General features: G+C 33.1%; 2 protein-coding genes across 8 annotated transcripts; one reads left to right on the top strand and one right to left on the bottom strand.

The window, feature by feature from the left end:
- Positions 1–3,459: 3,459 nt before the first annotated feature.
- On the top strand, positions 3,460–8,924 carry LOC149406691 (fatty acyl-CoA reductase 1-like). Its single transcript, XM_089625905.1, has 10 exons — positions 3,460–3,623; positions 4,214–4,317; positions 4,720–4,922; positions 5,259–5,359; positions 6,166–6,361; positions 6,779–6,940; positions 7,026–7,107; positions 7,469–7,741; positions 7,852–7,979; positions 8,586–8,924. The coding sequence occupies exons 1-10, from the start codon at positions 3,542–3,544 to the stop codon at positions 8,740–8,742; spliced, it is 1,488 nt and encodes a 495-aa protein (XP_089482031.1). The 5' UTR covers positions 3,460–3,541; the 3' UTR covers positions 8,743–8,924.
- Positions 8,925–12,717: 3,793 nt separating this feature from the next.
- LOC149406690 (putative lipid phosphate phosphatase 3, chloroplastic) lies at positions 12,718–17,413 on the bottom strand. 7 transcript variants are annotated; one of them, XM_089608221.1, is made up of 9 exons: positions 17,020–17,413; positions 15,802–15,894; positions 14,645–14,872; positions 14,450–14,537; positions 14,250–14,359; positions 14,051–14,141; positions 13,771–13,959; positions 13,627–13,686; positions 12,718–13,259 (listed from the first exon to the last, which is right to left on the bottom strand). In XM_089608221.1, the coding sequence occupies exons 1-9, from the start codon at positions 17,080–17,082 to the stop codon at positions 13,057–13,059; spliced, it is 1,125 nt and encodes a 374-aa protein (XP_089464347.1). In that variant the 5' UTR covers positions 17,083–17,413; the 3' UTR covers positions 12,718–13,056. The 7 variants fall into 7 exon arrangements, with proteins under 7 accessions (XP_089464347.1, XP_089464353.1, XP_089464368.1 ...); XM_089608227.1 differs by having other exon boundaries at positions 14,645–14,869; XM_089608242.1 differs by lacking the exon at positions 17,020–17,413 and adding an exon at positions 16,020–16,038.
- Between the last annotated feature and the right edge of the window lie 1,797 nt (positions 17,414–19,210).

The raw sequence follows: 19,210 nt of genomic DNA, 5'->3' as shown, positions 1-19,210 counted from the left end.
TTTGATATTTGGTTTGGGGTTTGGAATTTTTTTTTATTTTTTTAATTTTTTGTTTTTTTAATCACAAGTTCCGGTGCTACGGTAGTTCATATATTGGATTTCGTTTCAAACAATGTTTAAAATATCGTTACCGATATCCATACCGAGGTTTTGATTTTACGGATATATCAAGTATCGACGGATATTCTATAACAAATTCAATACCGACTACTGATTATATCGATGATATATCAGTTACCGACGGATATATCGACAGAAATCCTATAACAAATAAATATTTTTAAACAGCTATATATATATATGTCTTGGAATCCAAATTATGAAAAATACTATATCGCCCCTTCGTCTGTCATTTCTGTAAATAAAAAATTCACAACCACAATATCACAATTCATAATTCACAATTTCTTAATCACGATTCACAATCACAATCACAAGTTTTGATTCACAATTTATATCAGCAAATTTCAATTTCACATATTCCCGTCCAAAATCATAAATTCTAATTCACTCATACAATATCACAATTTATAATTCGCAATTTTTTAATCACAATCACAAGTTTTGATTCACATTTCCTTAAATCACAATTTATATTAGCGAATGTCAATTTCCCATATTCTCGTCCACAATAATAAATTCCAATTCACACATCGAAATATCCTAAATTCTACAATAACATAATTTTTACACTAACCTCTTTTAAATGAAGATTCTGGAAATTTTCAAGTCGTCGGAAAAGTCTCCGGCCGCCGTCAATTTGGGTGGCGAGCCGTCGAAAAAATGAAAAATTCGCCGGAACTTTAAAGAAATTTGGGGATCTGATAGATATTCATATACTAATTTCAAATATGCAAAAAATTTCAACAAAACTTGAGTTAAATCTATCTAAAAACGAAAAACAAAACTTAAAAACAAGTTTCTTCAAAATATCCGAGCTTTATATACTTACTAGGGCTATATCCGGATATATCGGTGATACTCTATATAAATCCTTCTTCTCCGGACGATATTGCACAGATATATAGCTTTCTCACCGATAATCGCCGATAGGGCATAAAAAATGGCCTGCGTCGAACGATATTGCACGGGTAGAAGAATGACGATATTTTAAAAAAAAAAGTCCGATTTTTTATGTTTTATACTATCCAAAATATCGCGATATTTTCAAAAATCGGTGATATATCGCGATATTTTGCCGATAAATTATAAAACAATAACGTTTATTGAAGATATTTTATCGAGAATTCAAAAAAATGGATATATCGGCGATATATCCCCATATATCGCCGATATTTTAAACTTTCATCCAACAAAGAAGGCTTTTTTTTTTCATTTTTTTTAACTTCATTATTTTTTGAATTTATAATTTATTTTAGTAATAGGCGGCACAATCTCCACAAATAACCTGAATTCCTTCAAATTGAACTTTCTTTCAATAAACCCCCGTCTTAAAATTGTATACTCATTTTTGTAACACAAACAAGTCTGATCTAGTGGATGGATATTTGCAAAATAAAGCCTTGATTAATCACTTGATCTTGTGTATTATGATAAACACCAGTATTCAGTTCGACACTGAAACAGTTGTAAATAACCAGTGCTAAAATTGTCTTAATCGTACTCCCTTGAGCGATTGTACCCGAAGATTTGGGGTCCGTCATTGAACTATTTTTTCCTATGAGGCAACGGCTAGTTAAGCTTAAAACCATTGAATATGACTAAAGTAGAATGTGGTGAAAATTAATGGTGTACCATAATCTCTTCAAATCACATGATTGCAAGTTGAAGCTACTCAGGTATATAAGAAAATAGTGTTTTTTGTTTTGTTTTTTTTTCAGTAATATACATAAGCAACTGATGAGAAACAACAAAGCTGAGGTACAAGGCCATCATAAAAAAACACCTACAACAAAGCGGGTAGTCATCGATGCATCGTCGCCCACAACCAGATAACCGAATCAGACACTTTAGAGTCTAATTGGATATAGGACCACTATTTTTACTGAAACTGAACATCCTTGGAATGGAATCCAAGTGTTGGCTGGTGTTAGAGAAAAAAATTACAATTTTCTAAAATTTAGGTGGCATAATTCACGAAGGACCCCGAAACACCCTTTTGTAATTTTGAATTAAGTGTTGGAGGTGGTCTTATGTTTACTCGATCATCAAGAGCTCGTTGTTGCGATTCTTCATACTCACCCATGACATCATGCTAATACAGTTCTAGATCAATATTCAACACTATTAGCATATATAAGGTGTATTAGTCTTCAACTTGTATTATGTGTATGGTTAGAGTGCTACGTCGAAGATTACGGCCAAAATTATATTCGCAAATTAATTCGGAAGTCAACATCCACAAAATATATTGTGCTAAACAACCTAGGGACCCTGCGAAGTGTTTAACAATAGAAATAAGATTTGAAACAACATAATAAAGATTCAAAGCGCGTGATCCTAACTTCACTAGAAATATCTAGCTAGGAGTATAGTAATTTTGATGGAAATACTCCTAATATAAGATTCAAAACAATTATTAGGTATTAGAAAGCTAGGTCAAGATTCAATAATAAATAAATAAAAAAAGCTAGGTCAAGCAATAGAAAATGGATATAATATCTAGGATAAACAATTATCAATCAAGAATAAATTATGAATGAAAGGACACAAAACTTTGAGAATAATAATTGAACAAAATCAACTGACCATATTTTACAATTCACGATGAAGCTTTGGTTTCGGTAATCACCGTTTAAAATCTAGCTACACAAAATTAAATTAAAAATTAAATAAAATCCATTAATTGATTGATTGACACCGTGAAAGACATTTTGGACACTTCTGTTGTAAGCCAAAAAATAAAAATACAGCCAACATCAACATAATAATAACAAGCATAATCAAAACTAAGGACCAAAACCACCATTGAATAAAAAAATAATGTAATATATAGTTACTTATTGAGGACTAAATGAACAACAATTATGGGGACCATTTTATATACTCAAATGATAAAATTTATAGGATTCATTATAATATATTAATATATGTGCTCTTTAACGTGTATGATGAGTTTTGTGTAAATTTTTAAAATCGTCTGATAGGAATTCTCATCTTACACATAAGTATTCGACCTCCAGTAAAACTCATGAATATTATTTTGTGATATAGTGTAGATCACGAGTATAGAAATGTTACACCCTATATGGTTGTACCAAATTAAGACTGCAATCATAAATTAAGTTGATTTGTATGCCCACGTATAGTTGGTACATCAAAGAAATTAACTCTTTCTGCTTTTCTTAAGGAATTCGGTTTATAATATGATGGAAAGTTAATATATAGGTGACCAATACATTATAATAATAAATGGCTACCATACTCCAATTTACTACATAAAGGAAATTCAGGAGCTACTTCATTTCCGAAAGCATGAAAGCCACATTTTAGTAGCAACTTGGCGAAGTTTCACCAGATATATACATGTTCCCTCTGTGCTAATTATTTTCTATTGCTGTATTTGTTTCAATCTGCTTCAATGGCGTCATCAGAGGGAATTCAACAATTTTTCGATGACAAAACAATTTTAATCACGGGAGCTGCTGGATTTCTTGCCAAGGGTATTTAATTTCCGCATTATATAATTATTTCTTATGAATTGATATATGTCTACACAGAAGCGGAGCCAGCAATTGCAGTAAGAAAAAGGAGAAATTTGAAAAGAAAATTTCGGGGGAGGCAAATTAAAAAATATCATACAACTTGGGGCTAAAAATATAAAATCGATAAAAGATTTTTGGGTAGAATCATAATTTTCAAAATTTCAGAGGGCCTCCTTCAGGGCCGGCCTTACCCTTTGGCCATTTAGGCCATGGTCTAAGGCCTCAAATTTTTAGTGAAAAAATTTATCTAAAAAAACTCTAATTTTTTTTAAAAAAGGCCTCAAAAATAAAAATTATTATGTATAAGACCCACTTTTTTTATATGCTTTTAAAATAAAGGCCTCAAATTTTATTTTTGCCTAAGGTCCCGTAGTACTTTGGGCCGGCCCTGCCCTCCTTGTCCTTAGCTAAGTGTGTGTACCTTCTTCAAATTATATATATATATATATATATATATATATATATATATATATATATATATATACACACGTGCATATGTGTGTATATAAGTATTCTTATGTGATATTGAAAACTTTGAAACCATGCAGTTCTTGTCGAGAAAATACTGAGGGTTCAGCCAAATATAAGGAAGATGTATCTTCTCTTGAGAGCTTCCGATAACGACTCTGCCAAAAAACGCCTTGAAACCGAGGTAACAAAAATATTTACAGGATTTATTTTTCATATATTAATGCAACTATATATAGCGGGGATTGTTCCTTATAAAAGGTGTTGGATATCGTTAGAAATTATAAAAACCATTTCATGTAATTGATAAAAAAAAAACATTAACCATTTGTTCGTCTTAATAAGTTTTATTTGTTTTTCATTGCCATTCTATCCATTTTTTGTTACATAAGTAATGAGTTGACTGCATAGCGATGATCATTTAACTCTTCATCAAATCATACCCAAATTCTTGACGTGCCTGATCATATAAAGTTATTCATTGATGAATCGTACGTTATTTAGGGATCACGTGTTGACTCGCTATATATAATAGCTATCATAATTACGTGATTGAAATATTTCGTACAATATATATAATATATAGGTCGTAGGAACCGAGTTGTTCAAAGTTGTGAGAGAAACGTTTGGTAAAGATTTTGGCTCAATCACATCAGAGAAATTAGTTGTAGTCCCTGGAGACATTACTTGTGACAACTTGGGAATCGAAGATTCCGATTTGATCGCAGAGATGTGGGAAGATATTGACATCATTGTAAATTCTGCTGCAACTACCGATTTCTACGAGAGGTACGTACGTACGCTAATAATATACGAAAAAAAGCAAAATAATCAACTTTAACGATATTGCTAACTAGTCAATGTTTGATAAAATTTTGGTAAATAATCACTTTTAAACATAAATTGTATGTAAATAGCCAACGTTTGTTATATGAAAATGACTATTTATTTAAGATTTACGTATGAAATTGTCTATTTACTAAAAATTTATCAAACGTTGGTTATTTTGTAATGTCAAACGTTTGAATTGACTATTTTCTTAGTAGACCCAATAATATATGTATACACGTGGACATGCATGTCTTATATGGCATAATTGAGAAAACAAAAACAACAATGTTGTAGATATGACGTTTCTCTGGCCATCAATACAATGGGGGTTGTTAATGTTTTGGAATTCGCAAAGAAGTGTTGTAAGCTCAAGGTTCTTCTTCACGTATCAACCGGTGAGTCTACTACAATATTTTATGTATTCGTATATTGGTTATGATACGTTTTTTCGGTTATATAATTGTGTTGAGAAAAAAAATAGCACTAGTTTATACTAAATTTGTATTCCAAAATAAAAGAATTTGGTATAGAGTACGTAGTAAGTGGTTGACTAACCAACTATTCTCCTCTCTATTAGTAAATTCATGAAAGTATATGTACATTTTAATAAAATTATGGTGAATGGAGCTTTTGTTTTCAATAAAATCTATATATCTAAGTGGGTAATTATACAAGATATATTTGCTTGAAATGAAAATATCGTAAGGAAATTCTTGAGTTTGACATAACGACGTGATAATATTCTATATCAATACTAGGCCTAATCAATACCTATATTTATCACCATAATTTTTTTTATTTAATGCACAAACTTCCTCTTGTGTTTTACACTATCATAATATTTTTTTTTTGCTATCTAAAAACCCCGATGATAACATTTTTTTTAAGCAACTGCTCCCAACCTTGTGTGACTTTTATTAATAGATATTTCAAAAAAAAATAAAAAAAATCAATGACCAGGTTCATAAGTATAGCTGGTAGTAAATTTTATTGTTTTCTTTTGTTCAATTTAAAAATATTGAAATTAAGGTGTAGAAAAATATTGGTATTAAACGCTGTTTCCTAAAACAAGTGCAAATACAAAATGGAGGGTTTTATTTATTTATTTATATCTGTTCATTGACCTATGAATAGTAGCTGTGTTGGTTAACCTAATAATATGCATCAAGTAATGGTGGGTACTTTCTCTTCATATTTTCAGCCTATGTGTGTGGTGAAGGAAAGGGTCTGATATTGGAGAAAGAATTCCACATGGGTGAGGCCTTAAAATCAACACAAACAAAACTAGATTATACTGTGGAAAAGAGAGTTGTGGCAGAGAAACTGAACAAGCTGAGAGCACTGGGTGTTCCAGAAGCAGAAATTGCAACACTAATGAGAGATTTTGGCATCCAAAGGTTGATTATCATCAACTTGATACATTTATTCCTAGATATATATATATATATATATATATATATATATATATATATATATTAAAGAAAAAAAAGGGAAAAAAATGCTAATTTAGTTAAATTTTGTTTAAAAACACACTAAACGTTTATATATTTCATATTCAATATCATATATTAATCTACCATTTGAACTCCTGATCATCATGATATTGTAATATTTTAAGTATATCTATCATGGAAAAATTAATGAACTCAAACTTGATCAAAATATATTAGATCAAATTAATAGACCCTACATATGTCAACTATTATATTTTATGGTATGAACAGAATTAAAAAATATTTTTTTTTGGTCATGAGCAATAATAAATTATGTTTATTTACGTAGATAATATACAATTATAAATTATATTTTAACAGGGCAAAAGAATTTGGATGGCCAAACACATACGTATTTACAAAGGCGATGGGTGAGATGTGTTTGGGAGAATATAGAGATAATTTGCCAACCGTTATCATACGTCCCACAATGATTACAAGCACTTATAAGGAACCCTTTTCTGGTTGGATTGAGGGCTTAAGGTAACCTCTAAATTATAAATATAATCATATTTTTCTACGATATTAGTTTATTTTGCCTAATTAATTTTTTTTAACGTGGGTGCAGAACACTTGACAGTGTTGTTGTTAACTATGGGAAAGGGAAAATATCATGCTTCCTAGCCCAGCCAAATTTGATAATGGATATGGTAACTTTAGTTATATATTATTCATATTATTGGCCCTTAAAACTGATATGTCTGTTTTTTTCCAAATAATTTATATTTATTATGATAAATTAATTAGTCAATGACGTCAAATAGTTGCTTTTTTTTTTGTGAAATAACGGATTTATTTGCAAACATATACACATGTATATTTGAAATGAAATATTGAATTTGATATGTAAAACTTATTATAAATCAATTATTATGTGCAGCTAACCTAATTTTAAGAAAAACTTCTATGTGATGCAACATTAGGAGTATATTTTACGTCCAAAATAAAATATGAACGAGATTTTATTTATTTATAAACAATGCAGTATAAATTTTATTTATTGTGGTTCAGATACCGGCAGACATGGTGATAAATGCCATGGTGGTAGCGATGGTTGTTCATGCAAATGATGAATCATCAAACCCATTCATTTACCACGTTGGATCTTCATTGAGAAATCCCATGACTTTCTCAAACATCCACATGTTTAGTTACCGTTACTTCACTGATAATCCCTTGCTTGACAAGCACGGCAAACCGGTTACAATCGCCAAGTGCTATGTGCTGTCTAATATGACCGCTTTCCGTGCTTACGTGGCCATCCGCTTCCTATTGCCTTTGAAGGTCTACTCATATATTAGTTGTTATAGAAATGGTCATACATAAAGACCCGAACAAAAAACAAAAAACTAACTTACTATAATTTTTTTTTTCTATGCATGAAATTTGTGTAGATACTTCAGGTGCTGAATATAGTCATGCTTGGGTGCTTTCAAGATGTTTATAACAAGAGTAATAGGAAATTCAAATTGGTAATGCGACTAGTGGATCTTTACCAACCATATCTGATGTTCAAGGGCGTGTAAGTATCTACACTTTTTGGTCAACTTTTTTAATATAAAAAGAAATATGTCTTTGGCAATTAATTATGAGAAAACGACACGGCTATTATATACGTACATTTAGTTTTCTATGATATTATATATATATATATATATATATATATATATATATATATATTTTGACATGAGAGCATAAAGTAATTAATGTACTTTTATTCTTAGATTCTACGAGTAAAATGTCAATTGATGTCGGATGACTTTTGATCTTTTACTTTTACATGCGTCCAAAATATTGTTTCTTGCCAAATGCATACTCAATATATCTCTAGTTCACAATGACGTAAAGAATATTCAAGATACTTGAGTATTTTTTTTTTTTTTAGAAATACAAATACATACAGCTTATTCGTAATATGTGGGTAATAATAATAATAATAAATATAATCACGGTTCATTTATACATCTTTAACTTAAATTTTTTCCTTTCAATTTTTTTTTATATGATGTACATTACCATATATATCATTATTGTACTATCGAGTGCGACTTTGTGGGCATCAAAAGTCGCACTTGATGCTCATATTTGTAGTAATGGTAGCTAATAGGTTACTAAATTTGATTTTCAGGTTCGACGATATAAATTCAGAGCGACTAAGACAAAAAGCTAAGGGGATGTACAAAACGGAAGTGGATTTATTTAATTTCGACCCAATTTGCATCGATTGGAAAGAATACATCATGAATTCGCACCTTCCTGGCCTTAAAAAATATGTTATCAAATGATACAACTCATCACAATATTTCTAATATATTTATATTATCAAACAGTACGTACTTTTTCAGGACAAGGCTCTCTCTATGGTCCTGTGATATAAGTGGTCACTCACACTCGGTGTTATAGTATAATTGTGTTTTATGTATACGTTTATAAGTTTATTTAAAATAGAACTTCATTATTATTATTATTATTATTGTTAGTTATTTTGTTGGATACAACAAAAATTCAAACTACTTAAACTGCTACAGCTCTATTTCTGTAGCTAATGAAACAATCAAAGAACTTCAAATCAACGCAAGTTTGAGAAAATCAAACTAATGTGCTAATCTTATTCAAGAAATATATTCCAACTCCAATAATCACCGCTGATTTCAATTCATTACCTTACCTGTTGACCAAACTTCGGTGAGCAAAGGACGATTGAGGCGGTGTTGGGTCCTCATTTGAATATGAGAGTCTCAGCAAAAGAAACATATCAGAGTCGCAAGTCACACTACTACAAATATGGGCATCAGGTGCGACAAAAGTCGCACCTGATGCCCACAAAGTCGCACCCAATAATACTATCGGGTGCGACTTTAGGTGCGACTTAGTCGCACCTAAAAGTCCGCAGCTAATACTATCGAGTGCGACAAGTCGCACCCAATAGTATATACTATTAGGTGCGACACTATTGGGTGCGACTTATCGCACCTGAAGTCGCGCCTATTTTTCCGTGGGAACTTAAGAATAAGGCTGGAATTTGACTTTTGGGTGCGACATGTCGCACCCAATACCCTACCCGCCAACTTATTGGGTGCGACTAGTCGCACCCAATTCCCTTCCCGTCATAGTATTGGGTGCGACATGTCGCACCCGATTCCAAATTTATTTTTTAAAAAAATTTACAAATATTAGAATTATAATTAGAATTAGAATATAATATTATTAGAATTAGAAATTAATATTATTAAAATTATAATAGAATTATAATTAGAATTAGAAATTAATATTTCATATTAAAATATTTTTAATATACAAACAACTAATACGAGTTTGTTCGCTAATATAAAAATATACAAGTGCAACTATTTTCGTTGTTGCCTATAAAACTTATCTATAGAGGAATTTCCTCTTCCAAATAAGTTGCCTCCGCGGCCACTGCTGCTCCCTCCTCGGCCACTGCCGCTACCGCTAGGACGATCACGCTGAAACTCCGCAGAACCTGGCGTTTCATTATCATATTAATTAACTAAGTCCATCCAGAAACTATCATATTAATTAACTAAGTCCTAAACCGAGCCCATGTGGCTCGGTCACAACATTTTATCAATATCTATAAAACAATCACTCAGTAATTAATTAATTACAATATCATAAACAACTAATCTAATAAAATAGTTTAAACAATTAACCAATTTCAATCTTAATTAAACTAACATTTAAAATTTAAAATTAGTTACATAACCAATTTCATTATTAAGTACAAATTGTTAACAATTAAACTACAAATTAATTAGTTAACTAAACTAACAACTTATTAACCAATTTGATTTCCACTACAAATTAATTAGTTAACTAAACTAATTATAAACACTATATATATTAACAATTATAATTACATTAATTAATACATGTACTTATTAAACACAAATATACTTCATTCATTAAATTAACAAATTAATCAACAAGTTAATTAAATTAACTACTTATTAACCTAACATATTAACATAATTATTAAAATGTAATAACTAATTAGCATTTTTATAAACATGTGAATTAATTACATAAATAATAACTTAACAAATTTATTTACCTAATTTATGAACTTAACTAACTAATTACTATAACTAATCAATTAATTTAATTAACATAAATAACCACTAACCTTCACCGACGGGGCTGCGAGGTACAAGGCGCGGCAACGCGGAGGCGACGCGGCGCTCGACCAGGCTGAGGCGATGCGGAGAGGACGGGGCTGCGAGATGATGGCCGGGGCTGGCGAGGCACGACTAAAGGTCAGGGCGAGGCGTTGGATAAGGCGGAGCTTTCGAGCTCGGAGGCGGGCAGGAGATGAGACTGAGAAACAGAGAAATAGAGTGATTTGGCGGAGCTATGGTGGTCGGAAATCATGGCCATAATTTACAAAAATAAAATAAAATAAAAAACATACCGAGGCGGGGTTGTCGAGCTCGAGGCTGAGAAGATAGTGGTCGGAGGTGGTTGTGGCGGAGGGATGGTGGTCGGAGGTGGTGGTGACGGAGAGATTGTGGTCGGAGAAACAAAAAAAAAAGTAAAGATGGTGGTGGTGAGGTGGCGGCGGAGCTTCACAGGGCACGGCTGCGGAGGATCGGCACGGAGGAGAGGACCGGCGCGGAGGAGCGGCTGCGGAGGAAAGGTCCGACGGAGGAGGAGAAGACCGGTCTGAGGTGGAGCGGCGCGCGGACTTGGACGTCGGAGAAGACCGGTACGTGGTGGTTCGGAGAAGAGAGACGGAGGAGATGGTGGTGGCTCGCGGTGGTGGCTCGGAAAAGAGAGAGCGAGGGAGATGGTGGTGGCTCGCGGTGGTGGCTCACGGAGGGAGGGAGGGAGAGATTTCGGCTGTGAAGAAATGAAGAAGACGAACCAGGAAATTGTGTTTTATAAACTAACCCTAGTAATCAGGTGCGACAAGTCGCACCTGATACTCAAATAGGTGCGACTAGTCGCACCTAAAAAAAGTAATAGGTGCGACTAGTCGCACCTGATAGTAAAAAAAAAAAACAAACCTAAACATTAATTCCACGTCAGACAAATGAAAAAGGAGAAGTTGAGCGCCGAATTTTTTTTAGACTTTCAGGTGCGACAAGTCGCACCTGAAAGTTTTCAAAACTATTGGGTGCGACAAGTCGCACCCAATACCACTTAAAATCAGCGAAATTTTTTTCTTTTCTGGAGCCCTTTGGGTGCGACAAGTCGCACCTGATGCCCAATTAGGTGCGACTTGTCGCACCTAATGCCCCTCCGCACCAGAAAGGCTTATTTGTAGTAGTGTCAGTCGGGATATTTTTTTCCTTCCTCTCTCACCCGCTAGCCTAATTCTTGATCAATGTTTAAAATATCAATACCGATACTCATACTGAGGCTCTGATTTTACGGATATATCGAGTATCGACGGATATATCGACGAATATTCTATAACAATTTTAATACCGACTACCGATTATATCGATAATATATCGATGATATATCGATTATCGACGGATATATCGACAAAAATCTTATAACAAAATATGTACCACTATTTATATTTTTAAATTTCTAATAAAACAATCAAATTTAAAATATACCTATAACTTTTTCCTTATAGATATTCGTTATTAATATTTACATTACTTTCTCAATATTAAAAAATATAATAAAATAATATTTTTCAATTTTTTTTTTATATTTTTCTACTACATTATAAATATTCTTTAAAATAATAAAAAGGAATAGTATTATATTTTTAATTATTTAGTCTATTAGTATAGATATTATATATATATATATATATATATATATATATATATGTATAATACGTTATTTGCCATACTTATTTATATGTATTATAAAATATAAATAAGGAAATATTGATAATATCATTATACTAAATAAAATTAATAAGTAAAAGATATAAATAATAAGAAATAATAAATAAATAAATAAAATAAAGAAAAAAACAAATAAAACGATAATTTTAAATTTGGACGATATTTTGTCGATATTTTGGATTTTTTAACTACTAACAAATATAGGTATTTTATCGATATATCATCGATATTTTAACGATATTTATAAAACGATAACGATTACAACGGATATTTTACCGAGACTCTTGAAAAAACTATATATCGGCGATATATCACCGATATATCCCGATATTTTGAACATTGTTCTTGATAGATCTCATCCGAGTGAGAGAGCGGAACGAATTGAAACAAAGAAAGCATAGAGAGGGAGAAAATGGAGACAATGACCGCTTTTCCTAATGTGCTTTTCAAAATAAGCAATTTTACAATAGAAAGAAAGCTGATGAATTGTTTTTCAGATGGCTAAATTCGTCTAATTATCCACTAAAATAAAGCTTCTTAAATTACAAACAAAAGCGTTCAGCTATAGACAGATCATGAACAAAAACGCAGCACCCACCACTGTGGAATACCTCTGAAATCAATCAACTTACTGTTTAGTAAAAACTAACTGCCAACAATAGACAAACAAGTTACAGAAAATAACAAGAAAATCATCAGAGCACAATAATCTACCTTTCAAAAAAAAAAAAAAAATTGAAAACAAAGTACCCAAACTATAAGCGGATTTCATCTCCTCCCGGCTTCAAGCTCTTCCAAAGTCAAGGCTGTGGGAGTGTCAGCCAAATGCAGGCCCATGAAGCCATCGTTGCTATCTCTATCCTCTTCTCGAGTCTCGGCCTCTGTATTTCCGTGCATGTTCACCATATTGGTCGCTTGATTGCCAGCTCGCGACTCTTCCAATACCCGGAAATAAGCATACGGACCCCAACCTACACAGCAGTTTATATATTTATTTATTTTGACGGATAGTTTAAATGGCTCTCAACTCAGACACAAATTTGAACAAATGTAGCCCAGGATTGGATGGATATCAAGAAGGGTTTGTAGCAGTGGTATTTGAAAATAAGACGGAAAATATTGAGTGCTTTTAAAATAAGAATGGTTTGGAAATTGTGAAGAATGATGAGAATGAGTTCGTTATACATTCGATCATTTGAAGTTGTTTAATGAAGTTGTGCCAAAACCAAGTTGGTTAACAGAATAAAGAATGAGGTATGGAATTTTAGAGCAAGTTTCTATCTTGTAATTTCCACTTCACAGCCAATGTATTAAATTACCGAAGGACGTATAGCTTACCTTCGTCATGATATGGAGGTGGAAAGAACTGTAAGTAGCAGAACGTCGACACTGTAAGCCCTGCAAAAAGGAATATAATTTTCTGTTTTTTATTCAAGTAAAATGATGTTTTCCTAGTCTAGAATGTATCATCATAGAATATACCTAAAATACCCCCGGCAAACACGTCCTGCCAATGATGCCAGTAATCATCCACTCTCGAAATACCCACAAGAGACGCCATAAGCAAAGGAAGAAAAGTAACACACAGTTTCGCAACGTGTCCTTTGCGATCGAACACTTGTATTTTCCCCGACAGATAAAGAGATAGAAAGCCCAATCCAGCAAAAGACCCTGCACGTTTCCCATTGGACGAGCTTCTTTCACTTGAAAAAAAAAAGTAAAAATAAATAAAAATAAAATAAAAACAGCCAGCATTACTTACATGAAGTATGCCCACTTGGAAAACTCTTATGACCTTCCTTTATAACATTCTTGTTACCACTGCATATAACATCTCCCAATGCATCGTAAATCTGTGAAGCAATTATGTTTTAACCAGTCAATGGCATGTAATGGTAAAAAGAATAACATACTATCTTGTTCTACTTATATGTATCGAATGAATGAGTTTCAGGGACTACGTCTTTTCCATCAGGAAAGCACCGCCAGAAAAAGTCAGGCCGAGGCCGACCGACTGCATTTTTTATAGAGTCAGTAAGAACCCCCGTCACCAATACAGAAAAGAACAAACCTGCATTGGGAAAAGAAAAAAAAACTCAATTTTTATTCTTTTTTGAGTAAGACTTCGTTGATACGCATGTTTAACAATAAACTGCATTACCTAGTATGGCGTGATGTAGATCATATACGTCTCTCCTACGGTAATAGATGAAAATGAAAACCAATATTGGCAAGAGAATAGCATATATCTAATCCACCATGGACACAGATGGAAAGTTAGTTTCAAAATAGTAAGATCATTATGAAATGCGAGCCAGGTAAAAAAATAAGAAACCGATAGCAGAGATGGACTTACGGGAACAGACCAAACGGGCACCGTGTTACTTTTCAAAGGGTATCTGAGATCAGTCATCATGTCTTTGCTAACGAAACGATAAAATGGATGGATGATAAAAAGCATAATCTCGAGCCCCACGAGAAGCAAGAGTATCAGCCAATCGTGCATGTGTGTCTTTGCAACTGCCATTCCATGAGATCGAATTGTGTGCGAACCGAGCTGAACTTCTGGCATCGCGTTCTGCTGCTACACACCACACGAAAAACCAACGGTGTTCCTTTATTATAGGCTAAACTATTATGTGAAATGAGTCTCGGCTGAAGGAAATAAAAACATAAATAATTGCTTCCACAAAGACTGCACACACACAAGCCCAGTCTTAAGATATTTTATGACAAACAAAAGATAGTTTAGACTTCCGCATCACATACCTAACAATCATATTTATTATTTAATATAAAGTGGAAATAGCCGAACCACTTGATTGGGTTTCAGTTGCTCAATTTACCTCGGAGTTTTATAATTTGCTAAAACCAATATCGCTAGCCAATTTTTATTCCAAATTTCCAAGTTTACTGCCGTAAGTAATATTTTCTATTATTTCATTTTCTACTTGAGTGTTTATTTGCCGCTTATTTATAATATGTTTAATCTAATTTGATTCAGTCTATGACTGATACTGCACCTGGGGTTTTGCACCGAGATTATTTTGTTTTATGATTTTGATTTTGAGATGATCAGGTAAAAACCCTTCCCTTCATATTTATTGAGTTATCTTTCGTATTTTGGGAGGATCAAACCCAAGATACCATTTTCTTCAACATTCTCTTCATTTATCTCTTCTCCACCCCAAAACGAAACACCCCTCAACTCTATATTCACCACCACACAAATACCTTCTAGATTTTACCGCGAAATACAGCCTTGAAAAAATGTTGCAGTGGAAAATTATAGTAGTCCAATCCAATATAATTCCATAATCCAAAAAGAAATCCTCAAATCCTGATGCTTATTTCATGGACACAAAAAGTTTCCCCGTATTGGGAAATTTCCTGGCACACGATTTAAGGATAATATCTAGAAAATCGAGAATCAGTACTGAAATTTCTACAAACTAAAATCCTACCTCACTCCTTCTAACTAATATCATCTAGAAACAGAAAAAACAAAAATACCTCCTCGTCCTTGTGTTCTATCAGTGGGAGGTCAATGCGTGAGACAGAACCATTGAGGACTGTAGGCGAGTCCTCTCTCCTGCCCAACACACCCTATACAACCCCAAAAGATATCTTCAGGAATTGAGTCCTCTCTTCTAAGATAGTACACAAGGGAAGGAAAAATTACTCGGTGAGTGGGCATATAGTTTTGCAAGCTACAAAGCCTACAAACTTACCCACTATGTAAAAGGGTGTCTATGTCATCGGAGGAAGATTTCTTTTCGAAAACAAACTATCCTGCATCTCGAAATGTTCGATGACCTTCTAAAAATAAGATATCTCAATATTGAGATGAAAACAGGGAAAAAAAACAGGAATGACTTTGATCTCGGTATTCAGAATATCTCATCAATGAAGAACCAAACTGATCATTAGTTTGAAACAATTCACAAACAAAACTGATGAAAACAGAAAGAAAAAAGAAAGGAAGAAACTAAGGAATGACTTTGATCTCGATATTCAATACATCTCATCAATGAAGAATTATACCTGAAGATAGCACTAACCGGTAGTTTGAAAAATTGCACAAAAAGCTGAATTATATTTTAGAAAGAAAAAGTAAACCATTGTGGCAAAGAATTCCAATGTTATAGATCCTGACATAAATTCAATTTTTTTTTTTTAACAGTTTTGTGGCAAGCATTGTCAAACGTGAAAGCAAAGAAATCGGAAGAGCTGAAATAGCATAGGTCAGAGTAAATATAGGGAATAGTGGCAAATAAATCGCTCTGGGAGTTAGAAGAACAAAAAACAAAATAAAAAAAGTAGATTTGTTTAATATTTTACTTGAATGATACTTTTCATTTCACCAACTTAATTTTTATAGAAAGGAGACAAATCTCCAACTTCTTTGGCAAGAGAGGGTTGTCAAAGTTAGGTCATTTGACACGCCAAAATAAAAATAAATTATCCGTTCCAAGTCCTAACACATAACTTCCACAACGATAAGACTAGACCCAAAAAGCAAACCACAACCAACGCATCAAGTAAATTGGAGAGCCATTAAACAAGGACACAGAACTTTTAGCTTAATCAAAAGCCTAGCTCGATCTACTTATTTAAACCAATTTACACTTTAACGAGTCAAACACTCCAAAAAAAAGGCCAAACAACACTGTAAAAAGCCAGACCAAAATACTATTATAAAAAAGAAGAAGAAAAAAAAAAGATATGAACCTGATTAAAGCCGCCACCGAAAGGTCTGACAGGAAAAAGAGATCCCGGTTTCCACCAAGGCATTGCAGCACCGTCAAGCGAATCGCACAAACAGCAAAGCAAAGCACAGCCTCAATCACTAAACCTAGAATTCGAGCTCTATGGGCTGTGATGAAGAAGAGAAATTCGAGCTCAATCACAAAGGTGAATATACGGAATCTACGCGGAACGGAAAAAAGAAAATAAAATGAGAGACAATATTGGGTTAGATTTTGTGGAAAAAAGGAAGATGAAGTGGGGACGAATTAAACCGTGGCTGTTGTTTTAGTCATATTGAAGACCGACATTGTCAAACAATAATTCCAAATGGCAGTGAGGGGTTCCACGAAACGAAGTTCTCACATTTCCTTATTTGGTCTTTTCAAGGGTGGTTAAACTTAAGGCCAAGGGTTAGTCATATTCAAGGGAATTTTTATTTTTATTTTTTTATTTATATATTAAGTCATACTCAAATTTCAATGTCATTTTGAGTTTTTGACGGAGCAAGTGAGAGAGAAGGCTATATATTATATATATTTTCTGGATTTTAGCAAGGATTAAAATTCCGGCACCGGAACCACCAAAACCGGAGTTTTCCGGTGGTTCCGGGGGAACCGGACCGGGATCCAGGTAGGAACCCGGTTCCCATTTCCCGGTTCGGTTCAGTTAAAAAAAAAAAGAAAAAACCGGCTATAAAAGGCCGGATCCCGTTTGAAAATCATCATTTGCTTCGGTTTTAGGTCAAACACTTCCCGACGCAGCTCAGCCCAATTTTTCCCAGATCCCGGTCGGATCCCGCCAAACCGTCTTCTTCCCGACGCCAGCACAGCAATTTCTCCCTATTTCCCGCCGGTTCCCGCCTTTCCCGGTGAGGTTCCCGTCCTTTTTGAGTTTTTTTTATGATTTTGAGTTTAAATCTTGAAATTTGTTGATGATTCTTGAAGATTAACTATAAATTGATAGTTATGACTAGTTAGTGAGCATGAATGTAGTTTTTATTTAGAGTTTGTGTTGATGTTTGTAATTTTTTTGTATTTAATGATTTAATCCGAATTATTTATTAATTTTGTGATTAGTTAGTGATGATTAAGCTTATGTTAACTTGTTTATTGATTTATGAAGAAATTGTTATGAATTGTTTTTAATTTTAGAGTTTGTGGTGATGTTTATAATTTTTTTGGTAATTAATCCGAATTATTTAGTAATTTTGTGATTAGTTAGTGATGATTAAGGTTATGTAAACTTGTTTATTGATTTATGAAGAAATTTTGTGACTTGTTTTTAATTTTAGAGTTTGTGGTGATGTTTATATTTTTTTTTGGTAATTAATCCGAATTATTTAGTAATTTTGTGATTAGTTAGTGATGATTAAGGTTATGTAAACTTGTTTATTGATTTATGAAGAAATTTTGTGACTTGTTTTTCATTTTACAGTTTGTGGTGATGTTTATAATTTTTTTGGTAATTAATCCGAATTATTTAGTAATTTTGTGATTAGTTAGTGATGATTGAGGTTATGTAAACTTGTTTATTGATTTATGAAGAAATTTTGTGACTTGTTTTTCATTTTACAGTTTGTGGTGATGTTTATAATTTTTTTGGTAATTAATCCGAATTATTTAGTAATTTTGTGATTAGTTAGTGATGATTGAGGTTATGTAAACTTGTTTATTGATTTATGAAGACATTTTGTGACTTGTTTTTCATTTTACAGTTTGTGTATATTACAAGTTGATAATTAGTTAGTGATATTGTGTAAATGTTATTTGTTCATTTGTATATTACAAGTTGCAAGAATGTCGACCCCCGACCCAGCTAGGAAGTATTGCACACCTATTCCCGAAAAAAGTAGCGGCCACCAGTGCATATTTTGCGAGCACATTATGGGATGTGGCGGCATCACGAGAGTGAAAAACCACCTAGCCCATGTAGACCCAACGAGGAGTGTCAAATTCTGTGAGAAAGTCCATCCTGAAGTGAGAGAAGAGATGCAAGCTTTACTTCAAGGCAATGTCGTAAAAAAGAAGAACAAAAAGTCGTTGGAATCTACGCTTCGCACGACATTGACTAAAAATGTTGGCGGGGAAGAATCAAACGAAGAAGCATACGAAGCGCAATTACGAGCAGTTATGAAGAGGTCAAGACAAGAGGCGGCGCAGACGGAATGAGAGGC

Source organism: Urtica dioica, chromosome 1 (genome assembly GCF_054948205.1).
Source record: "Urtica dioica subsp. dioica isolate 48M chromosome 1, U.dioica_male_clone48M_v1_H2, whole genome shotgun sequence".
Taxonomy (NCBI): Eukaryota; Viridiplantae; Streptophyta; class Magnoliopsida; order Rosales; family Urticaceae; genus Urtica; species Urtica dioica.
This window is presented reverse-complemented; position numbering and strand designations above follow the sequence as displayed.

Bases quoted from the DNA above. Each gene is read 5' to 3' on its own strand.
- LOC149406690 (XM_089608221.1), bottom strand. From the start codon at position 17,082: ATGCCTTGGTGGAAACCGGGATCTCTTTTTCCTGTCAGACCTTTCGGT. The intron at 14,142-14,249 runs GTAGTCCCTGAA...ATTGCTTCACAG, and splicing joins GCTTTCCTGATGGAAAAGAC to ATTTACGATGCATTGGGAGA. The intron at 13,260-13,626 runs GTAAGCTATACG...ACTGCTGTGTAG, and splicing joins ACCTCCATATCATGACGAAG to GTTGGGGTCCGTATGCTTAT.
- LOC149406691 (XM_089625905.1), top strand. From the start codon at position 3,542: ATGGCGTCATCAGAGGGAATTCAACAATTTTTCGATGACAAAACAATT. The intron at 4,923-5,258 runs GTACGTACGTAC...ACAATGTTGTAG, and splicing joins ACTACCGATTTCTACGAGAG to ATATGACGTTTCTCTGGCCA. The intron at 5,360-6,165 runs GTGAGTCTACTA...TCATATTTTCAG, and splicing joins TCTTCTTCACGTATCAACCG to CCTATGTGTGTGGTGAAGGA.